This window comes from Dipodomys ordii, unplaced genomic scaffold (assembly GCF_000151885.1).
Source record: "Dipodomys ordii isolate 6190 unplaced genomic scaffold, Dord_2.0 Scaffold231, whole genome shotgun sequence".
In the NCBI taxonomy this organism is placed as follows: Eukaryota; Metazoa; Chordata; class Mammalia; order Rodentia; family Heteromyidae; genus Dipodomys; species Dipodomys ordii.
This window is the reverse complement of record NW_012267447.1, coordinates 275,296-286,069: the sequence shown is the minus strand read 5'-3', so window position 1 is coordinate 286,069 and position 10,774 is coordinate 275,296. Positions and strand designations below refer to the sequence as shown.

Here is a 10,774-nt window from a genome sequence, read left to right as displayed (position 1 = left end):
AAAAGCCGGAAGTGGCGCTGTGGCTCAAGTGGTAGAGCGCTAGCCTTGAGCTGAAGAGCTGAGGGACAGCGCGCAGGCCCAGAGTTCAAGCCCCACGACTGGACCCCCCCCAAAAAAATACAATCAGTCACATCATTTCATACCTTGATGATGGCAGTTGTTGCATCTGTTTTAAGGGTAGGCTGGTGTCTCATGAGCTCATCAACAGCACTTCCAAGATTAGATGCAGTATCCCCTTAAAGCAAAAAATTTAAAAACTTTTAAAAAGATCTATTAGAAAGAGTGAAAAAATAGAGTGTGTAATATTGTTGTTCGAAACTAAGATGGCTTCCTAGAGCCAAGAAATTATAGGCCTTGGTCTCCTGAGTTAAATAAAGAAAGCACATTGTTTAAAATGTCATTTCCAGGAAAACAGATGGAAATAGAACAAATCATGTTAAGTGAGGTAAGCCAGGATCAGGTGAGAGAGACAAATGGCACATGTTCCCTCTGATACCCTAAAGTTAGATCTAATATGCACTGGGATATGACAAATTACACAGGACTCTATATACTCACATACAGTGAGACCGAAAGAGGATAGTCTTAAAAGAGAATCACAAAGGTACAATATCCAAGCATATCTTCATATGTACACAAAATAATATAAATACTGAAAGTAACTCCAAAGATATGGAAACAAAGAACTTTTCTTTTAATTTGTTTTTTTTCTTTTTCTTTACCTTATATATGGTGTATTCATGTGCACATCTGTGGGAGGGTGGGGAGAGGGCACAAAATCCAAGGAAATAGGGTGAAAAAGTTCAGCAGTGGAGCACACAGGACATTAATGAAAGTGAACTATGCAACTTGTAGGTGGAGATGGGAGGGAATAGGAGAGAATGAGGGAACAGATGACACAGTATGAAAGGAAATGTACTTATTAGTTGACATATTTAAATGTAACCCCCCAGTATATTACACCTGTAAACTAATAATAAAGTAAAAATTTTAAAAAGTCAATTTTTGTGAAAATTCACATGTGTACCAGGAGGAAATCAATGTGTGGCTATCTTGCATACATGGATATTGAAACAATATAATCAGATCACAGGAGACATGGAAAAACATCCTTACTCCCTAATACAATTTTCGTAGCAGGGTAACAGTGAATTATTCACAAGCATGAGAAGTAAAGGATAAATATTAATTTCTATCTGCAATAGAATATAGGCAGATTTTCTATAAAGGTTTACAGATATATAATATATAAAATATAAGCTTTACATTCTGTATTATTTTTTCTGTAAAGTTTAACTTGCCTACTAGAAGAAACAATGTGCCAAAGAAAGTTTCTTTGTCAAGGGCTGGGAGGGTAGCTCAGTGGTAAAGCGCTTGCCTTGCATGCCTGAGGCCCTGGGTTCGATTCCTCAGCACCACATAAGCAAAAAGAAAAAAGCCGGAAATGGGGCTGTGGCTCAAGTAGTAGAGCGCTAGCCTTGAGCTGAGCAGCTGAGGTACAGCGCCCAGGCCCAGAGTTCAGGCCCCATGACCAGACCCCCCCCCCCAAGAAAGTTTCTTTGTCAAATGAACCTTTTTTTTTTTGGTGGTCGTGGGGCACTCTGGGCCTGGGCAGTCGTGACCCTCAGCTCTTCAGCTCAAGGCGGGTGCTCTACCACTTGAGCCACAGCACCAATCCCAGTTTTCTGGTTTATTGGGATAAGAGTCTCACAGAGTTCTTGCATGGACTGGCTTTGAACTGAGATAGTCAGATTTCAGCCTCCAGAGCAGCTAGGATTACAGGCATGAGCCACTGATGCCCAGCTAAAGAAATTATTAAGCCTAACCTTTTTTTTTTGGTTAGTTGTAGGGCTTGAAATGTGGGCCTGGGCGCTGTTCCTGAGCTCTTCAGCTTAAGGCAAGTGCTCTATCACTTGAGCCACAGCATCACTTCCTGAACCAATTTACTATTACAAAATCAAACCTAGTAAACTCACCAAGGGGATCAGAACTCCTCCTCCTTCGCATGGCTGGGAGATAATCTGGTGAAAGAAGAACCTTAAAGAGTCGTTCAAATGGCTGACACTGCACAAAAGACTGAAGGCCTCGGGCATTCAAGCAGAGTGCACTGAATACATTTGGGAGGGAGCCAAGCACTTCACGTGTAGCAGGAACCTATAATGATAATAACATGGGGTTTAAGTGTGCTTGAGTGAATCTAAAACAAAGTTAATGTTAAGAATATCTGATGATAGCTATTACACTAGACAGAGGTAGTTTTCATAAATGGGTCCCAAAAATATATTCAACAGTGAGACAGCTTTTCATGCAACAAAACTGCATGAGTACATGCATGTCTTAGGGTATGCATACGTTGTCAACAGAGAAGTAGAAAGAACTCACATCTTTGATAAGCAGTGCGTGCAGCATAACATCTGTCAAACCATTGTCCTGGAGTGAGGACAGCAGTGATGGTTCTTGAAATACAAATACAGTAACCACTTCAGTAGCTAAAAAAAAAAAAAGAGGGAAATATAGAAAATAAAGGGACATCTCAGAAATGCAAACAAGCGAAACAAAAACAACCTAACAATCTTACTCTTGCGCTTACTATAAAATCAATGTTCTAGCTGAGACTAAAAACTATTATAAATGGCATATTTTACATAAATGATGTTATGTTGTGATACAATTATATAATTTCCTTTGTTTTTGTTTCCTAGTCACTACTGCTAATTCTTTTTGAATGGCTGCATAGTACTCTATTATACATAAAAAAATCCAAGATTAAGGGGATAACATGTATTATAAACAGATTGTACAGTAACTATAAAATAAAATAAAATCAGTAAGAACAGAGTCTTTATAATACATAAATATCATGAGTTTGACATGTCATTTAGAAAAGTACATTTAATACTATTACTAAAAATTCCAAAACCTAACTAAGAAGGTACATAAATACCACAATCAATATTTGGGAGAAATTTTTTTTGGGGGGGGCAGTTGTCATGGGACTAGAACTCTGGGCCTGGGTGTTGTCCCTGTGCTGTTAAGCTCAAGGCTAGCATTCTACCACTTGAGCCACAGTGCCACTTCCAGTCTTCTGGTGGGCAAATGGAGATAAGAGTCTATCTGGTGGGCAAATGGAGATAAGAGTCTATCTGGTGGGCAAATGGAGATAAGAGTCTAACAAACTTTCTTGCCTGGGCTAGTTTGAACCATGATACTCAGATCACAGCCTACTGAGTAGCTAGGATTACAGGCGTGAGTCACCGGTGCCCAGCGAGAACATTTAAAAAAAATATCTTTTTCATTGGTGCTGAGAGCTAAAAGAAATTGATAGAAGAGTTACACTCAAAAGATGGTGAATGACAAAACTTTGGCGAAGTAGCAGGGTATAAAATTAACCCTCAAAAATCAATGGCTTTTTTGTATGCCAACAATGAGAAAAGTGTGGCTGAAATTAGGAAAGCAACTCCATTTGTAATAGCCCCACAAAAAATAAAATACCTAGGAATTAACTTCCGGCTTTTTTCTTTTTGCTTATGTGGTGCTAAGGAATCGAACCCAGGGCCTCGGACATGCCAGGAAAGCGCTCTACCACTGAGCCTCCTTCCCAGCCCCAATCACCTTCCCAGCTCTTCTTAACACATTTATAAGATTAATTCTTTGTTGCTTTGTATGTCCCTCCCCCACAGTATAACCCCTGCTTTCACTGTATTTGATGTCGGTATAATTTGTGGAGGGGAAGGGAAAAAACCAAATCGTTTAAGTAGGTATACAGGTAGACCCACTGCAACAATGAGATGTACAAGTCGCTATGTTGAAAACAAACTTCACAACTTTGGTGCAGGGGGGGGCTGGGGAGGAGGAGGATTGAGTGGGGGGCAGGGGGAGGATGGTAAAGGATGGGAAGGGGAAACAAAGGAGTAGGCTACAATGTTTGATAACAAATGTACTTATTATCTTCCCATGTAATTGTAACCCCTCTGTACAGTATTTTCACACACACACACACATAAAAAAGAGGGTGAATGAGTGGCCATGTCCAATGGCTCATTCCTGTAATCCTGGGAGATTTGAGGTCAGCGTGGGTAAAAATATAGCAAAACCATCTTTGAGATGAAAATATTGCTGAGGCCAATACAACAATTAAGCTGGGCATGGTGTTGTACATTTATAATTCTAGCTCCATGGGAACTAGAGGATAGAAGGATCACCGTTTAAGGATGGCCTTGAAAACACACAATACCCCATCCAAACAAACAAAAACAAAATAGGGCTATGGTATAAATAGAAAAGTACCTACCTAGTAAGTACAGAGGACCTGAATTCAAACCCCACTATAATCAGGAAGAAGGGAGGGAGGAAAAATAGAGGGAGCGAGGGAAATGGCAGATATGATAATTAATTGGGACCAATAGGGGTCAACTACATTTGAGGATTATTTTCGTTCATTTCTCTCTTCATTTTTTTGAGAAGTTCCAGGGCCTCATGTTTCCAAGGCTAATAATTGTGCCACATCTTCTGCCCTGCTTTTGTTGGTTAATCTGGAGATGGAGATATTCGGCCTAGCATTGCTTAGAACCATGATCCTCAGATCTCAGTCTCCTGAGCAATGAGAAGTCCAACACTGAGCATCTGGCACTCACATGGCATTTGGGACTGTTGAATACTATACCAAGTTCTTTACTTTGTGTATATGCGTGTACCATTATTGGAGTTTGAACTCAGGGCCAAGGTGCTGTCCCATAGCTCTTATTTAATAAAGGCTAGTACTCTACCATTTGCTCAACCTCTAGCTTTTTGGCATTTATCTGGTGTCTCACAGATGTTTCTGTCCAGACTGGCTTTGAACTGGATCAGAACCTCACATCTAGCTAATGGCATTAAATTATCTACTGGCTAAGTTAAGAAAGACATTATATTAACCTCTTACTTCACATTGGTCAATAATAGAGAAAAAGTAACGAAAACAGTTATTAGGAAGATGCCTTAACAAGTACCAGAATTACTCTGGGTTGGATGTCCCCATTTTGCCTCTCTGAAGTTTACTTATACAAAATCTGGGAGGTTGTGGCAAGACTGGTTAGCAAGTTCTATTTGATGCTTATGTCCCTTACTCCCCAAGAGTCTGTAATATAGCTCACTTCTTCCAACACTTAAGCTAATTTGTCTCCTTGTTTCCTCTCTTTTTTTTTTAATTGTGAAAATACCATACAGAGGGGTTACAATTACAAGCGCAAGGTAATGAGTACATTTCTTATCAAGCATTTTTTGCCTCCTCCTTTGTTTCCCCTTCCCATCCCTTCCCATCTCACCCCCTTCCCGCCCCACCCCCTGGCCAAACTTGTAAAGTTCATTTTTCAACATAACGTCTTGTACATCTCATTGTTGCAATGGGTCCACCTGTATCCCTATTTAAACAATTTATTTTTCCCTTCCCCTCCACAAATTATACCAACATCAAATACAGTGAAAACGGGTTATACTGTGGGGGAGGGACATACAAAGCAACAAAGAAATATCTTATAAATATGTTAGAAACAATCACAAGAAAGAAAAAAAAAACATTTGAGTCCTTATCTTGGGGTTCATCGCCTAACATCAACTTATCTGACCGTATGTGCTTGTCTCAGACATATACTAGTAATTGCAAATAAGGGAAACCATGGGATCATGCTAATGAAACTAAAAAAAATGAATGGCTCATAATGAAGTGTTTGTAGACAAGACTAGAAAATCCTAAGAATTCACCAAAACAAGTTAGTTTTGCCAAGTGACAGGACACAAAGTTAATAATCCTAAATTGAACCCAATGCTCGAGGTTCACACCTATAAATTAAATATGAATTATACTTAAGTGACCATAAGGCTGGGAATGCATCTCAGTGGTCGGTTGCTTGCCTAGCATGCATGAAGCCCTACCACATAAACAGAATAATCCAGAAGTGGCTCTATGTATCAAGTGGTAGTGTGCTATCCTTGAACAAAAAAGAAGCTCAGGGACAGTACCCAGGCCCTGAGTTCAAGCCCCAAGATCAGTAAAAACAAAAGAAGAAGAAGAGGGGGAGGGGGAGGGGAGGAAGAGGAGAAGGAGAAGGAGGAGAAGGAAGAAGAAGAAGAAAACAAAGATGACACCATACCATGGTAAGGGACAAACACATTAAGTTTGCACTATAGGGGCTGGGAAGGTGGCTCAGTGGTAGAGTGCTTGCCTTGCATATATGAGGCCCTGGGTTTGATTCTTCAGCACCACATAAACAGAAAAGGCTAGAAGTGGTGCTGTGGCAGAGTGCAAGCCTTGAGCTGAAGAGCTGATAGACAAGGGCCAGGCCCAGAGTTCAGGCCCCATGACCGACCAAAAAAAAAAAAAAAAGAGCTTGCATTATATTTTTTATATTACTAGGGGCACGGATTTTGATCCCTTGTGATTCATAGGTTAGGTAAGTGCTCTGCCACAGAAGACAAATTTCTTGCTCTAAATATAGTGTTGGGGGTGGGGTGTGAAATGAATAGTCCTAGAGTTTGAACCCAGGGTCTCACACTTGCTAGGCATGGACTCTTTCAACACTGAAGCCATGTCCATGTTTTTAGAGCACTCTTAAAGCACTAATATTGCACAAAAATGCTAAATGTACAATACTATCATTTATTAAAAGTGATCCAACAAACACTGCTTATAAATGGTATATTTATTGCCTAAAAAGTGGATATTTATGCCAGGCATCGGTGGATTACACCTAGCTACTCAGGAGACTGAGATCTGAGGATCACAATTCAAAGGTAGCCCAGGCAGTCAAGTCTCTGGGACTCTTATCTCCAACTAGCCACCAGAAAAATCGAAAGTGGCACTATGTCTTTTTTTTTTTTTTGGGTCCGGTCGTGGGACTTGAACTCTGGGCCTGGGCGTTGTCCCTCAGCTCTTCAGCTCAAGGCTAGCACTCTACCACTTGAGCTACAGCGCCACTTCCGGCTTTTTTCTTTTTGCTTATGTGGTGCTGAGGAATCGAACCCAGGGCCTCATGCATGCAAGGCAAGCCCTCTACCACTGAGCCACCTTCCCAGCCCTGGCACTATGTCTTAAAGTGTGTAAAACACTAGCGTTGAGCGGAGAAAGCTCAGGGACAGTCCTACAATCAAGTTCTACAGTCCTACAATCAAGGGGAAAATAAAAGGGGGGGAGATATTTATTTGACAATGACTAATTTCATAAGCAGTTAGAAAGAGACATTAGAAAGGAAACAGTTGTAGATAGTAAAATCCTAATGTATATGACACAAATGAAAGCTCTGCCAGATTATCCCAGAACTATTACTTGATTCTACTTACCTAGAAGGAAGAGGGATGGGCCATAGTATTCTGCATTGCTGATAATGTGTTTCAGGGAGGTAGGCAGAGATCCATCCATTACTAAGAGACAAACATTATAAACATTACAAAGAATATCATGTTTGGAGCAAAGAACGGGGATAAAGGAGTTACAGTTACATACTACCCTATGTTTACCCAAGTTTGTGTTGGTGGCAATCTAACAATTGTAATTTTTCTCTTCCACATTACTTACTAATAATGGGCCAAAATGAATAAACACACCAAGTACATTAGAGGAGTATCATGACTAAATAATAGAGGTGAATATTGGATTAGGAGGGTGGCAGAACAAGGGAGTGTCAATATTATAGTAATCTTAAGTCTCAAGTAATAGTAAAGTCTAAAGTTATAGTAAACCACTAAAAACTACTAAAAATGGAATGGCATTTTCCTAAGCCTACTTTAATTATAAAAAAAAAGGTAAATGTCACATGAGCATGAAAGAGACGAACAGTTTCAGAAAATATAATGCAGTGTCAAATACCATGACGTATGCCATCTGAGAAAGCAGGGTCTTGAATGGCCTTCTTGAGGAAATTCAACATGGATTTGAGAAGTGCTGCTCGTTGTGGAATACACTGGACTCCTAGCATGGGAAAAAGGCAGGAGAATTATTCTGGTTTCATCACAATGACCTGTCAGATAGAAAAAAAGGCTTATTTATTTCTACCACAGCAAAACTAGCAGGTATTTGAAATGAGATGTCAGGACATAGGAAAGAAAACTTAGGAAGTGGCAATGTGCAACACCAAGAATGAAGACTATTATTAAAATTAAAAGACTACAGTGAAAAAGAGAAATAACATAAATGCAATTCTGAAAAGTTCCTATTTTTAATATTATCTGCCCTTTAACATATTTATTTTGATAATCAATGAATGTCGAACTGTCAGAAAAACCATAAAATGCTATATAAGATATATAAGTCGGGGCTGGGAAGGTGGCTCAGTGATAGAGTGCTTGATTTGCATGCATGAGGCCCTGGTTTTGATTCCTCAGCACCACTTAAGCAGAAAAGGCCAGAAGTGGCACTGTGGTTCAAGTGGTAGAGCACTAGCCTTGAGCTGAAGAGCCCAGGGACAACACCCAGATCCAGAGTTCAGGCCCCACAACCAACCAAGAAAGAAAAATGAAGGCTGGGAAGGTAGCTCAGTGGTAGAGTGCTTGCCTTGCATGCATGAGGCCCTGGGTTCGATTCCTCAGCACCACATAAGCAAAAAGAAAAAAGCCGGAAGTGGCACTGTGGCTCAAGTGGTAGAGCACTAGCCTTGTGCTGAAGAGCTGAGGGACAACGCCCAGGCCCCGAGTTCAGGCCCCATGACCGGACCCAAAAGAAGAAGAAGAAAAATGAAAAAAAGATGTATAAGTTCATTTCTAAATATACCATATAAGCACATTCTAAAAGTTCTCTATACTAATTTTCTTTTTTTTTTTGGTCATGGGGCTTGAACTTTGTGCCTGGGCACAGTCCCTCAGCTCTTCAGCTCAAGGTGAGCGCTCTACCACTTAAGCCACAGAGCCACTTCCTCTACACTAATGTAATAAATCAGCCACAGGGAAAGTCTAATTGTTTACCCACCAAGCCGGAGACCAGGGCCATGGCCGGGGCCAGGAACAGAGCCAGAGAATGCTAGCGGTGCTATGGGAACTTAATGTTTTTAATTCAACATCTAGCCGGTTCTCCACAGATGAGGATGAGCCTGGACTAATTTTTTTTTTTGGTCATGGGACTTGAACTCTATGCCTGGGCGCTGTCCCTTGGCTTCTTCAGCTCCAGGTGAGCACTCTACCATTTGAGCCACAGAGCCACTTCCTCTACACTAATTTAATAAATCAGCCACAGTGAAAGTCTAAATGTTTACCCACCAGGCCGGAGACCAGGGCCATGGCCAGGGCCAGGAACAGAGCCAGAGATGCTAGCGGTGCTGTTGGAACTTGATGTCTTTAATTCAACATCTATCCGGTTCTCTACAGATAAGGATGAGCCTGGACTGCTTTCCATAGTCACATCTGTAACTTAAGTAAAAATTATGATAATGAAACTAATTAGAAAAAAGGAATTATTAAAAGAGATTTAAGTAACTTCCAGTGAAGTGAGATGAATGATGTAAAATATGCAATATATTATATTGGGAGGTAGAAGAGGGTGAAATGTTTCCTAGTATCAGTTCTAGGGCTTGAACTCAGGGGCCTGGGTGCTGTCCCTGAGCTATTTTGCTCAATGATAATATTCCACCACTTGCTCCACTCTTAGCTTTTCGGTGGTTAAGTGGAGATATGAATGTCATGGGATTTTCCTGCCCAGGCTTTGAATTACTATTCTTGGATCTTAGCCCTCTGAGTAGCTAGGGTCATGGACATGTAACACCGGTGCCTGCCTAATAGAACTTTATAAAAAAAAAAGTAATTAACACAAAAAGCATAAAAATATTACTATTAAATGTTGATAGTGATTGAAATCTACGATATAGAGTAAACAATACCAGTTTAGTATTTTTTATGATCTCCTTTTCCTTTTCTTTTTTTTTGGTTGGTCATGGGGCTTGAACTCTGAGCCTGGGTACTGTCCTTTAGCTCTTCAGCAAGTGCTCTACCACTTAAGCCATAACACCACTTGTTTTCTTGGTGGTTAAGTGTTCTTATGGACTTTCCTGCCTGGGCTGGCTTTGAACCTTGATTATCAGATCTTAGCCTCCTGAGTAGCTAGGATTACGGGAGTGAGCCACCAGTGCCCAGTTCTACTCCTTTCCATAAAAAGACACTACATACTCAAGAACATAAAAATGCCTAGAAAGAGCCATATCAACTATTAGGTACGTGGGTGGGACAAATACAGTATACATGTGAATAAAATAATCTTAAGTTGTTGAGTAAAAGAATGCATATTACCTAGGTGAAGGTAACTCATGCCTATATTCCTAGCTACTAAGGAGGCTGAGATCTGAGGATTGCAGTTCAGTTTGGAAGTCAGCCCGTGCAGGAAAGACCATAGGGTCTTAACTCCAATACTCAGAAAAGGTTTAATGTGTCACGTGGCTCAAGTAGTAGAATGTTAGCCTTAAGTAAAAAAGCTCAGGGACAGTGCCCAGGTCCCAGCTCTGGGGTGGGGGTAGGGGTGAGGGTGGGGTTGGAGATGAGAAACAATCAATTTTACAACTTGAAATAATTTGCAATCTTACCATGAAACGTAAATAGTGGTTACCGAATTTTATCTTTTAATGTAATTAACATTTTCCTTCCCAATCTCACTTCTTTCAAGCTTACATCATTAGTAACTAATTAATTAGGTGTATATGTGAGGGATTTGAACTCCAGGATTGTCTTTTGGCAGGCAAATTTGTCTAGCCACTTTTGCGCGCGCACGTACGTGTGTGCATGTGTGTCAGTCCTAGGGCTTGAACTCAGAACCTGGTCACTG

The 10,774-nt window shown here is 40.6% G+C and overlaps 1 protein-coding gene across 2 annotated transcripts in view; it reads right to left on the bottom strand.

Annotated features, from left to right (window-relative positions):
- Positions 1-10,774, bottom strand: part of Huwe1 (HECT, UBA and WWE domain containing 1, E3 ubiquitin protein ligase) — a 183,370-nt gene that overhangs the window by 94,405 nt on the left and 78,191 nt on the right. For both annotated transcript variants that reach the window (XM_013035924.1, XM_013035926.1), the window contains exons 18-23: positions 9,223-9,372; positions 7,841-7,942; positions 7,315-7,395; positions 2,383-2,489; positions 1,977-2,154; positions 144-235 (exon numbers count right to left, since the gene is read on the bottom strand). In XM_013035924.1, the coding sequence (XP_012891378.1) occupies positions 144-235; positions 1,977-2,154; positions 2,383-2,489; positions 7,315-7,395; positions 7,841-7,942; positions 9,223-9,372 (710 nt within the window). The remainder of the gene's footprint in view (positions 1-143; positions 236-1,976; positions 2,155-2,382; positions 2,490-7,314; positions 7,396-7,840; positions 7,943-9,222; positions 9,373-10,774) is intronic.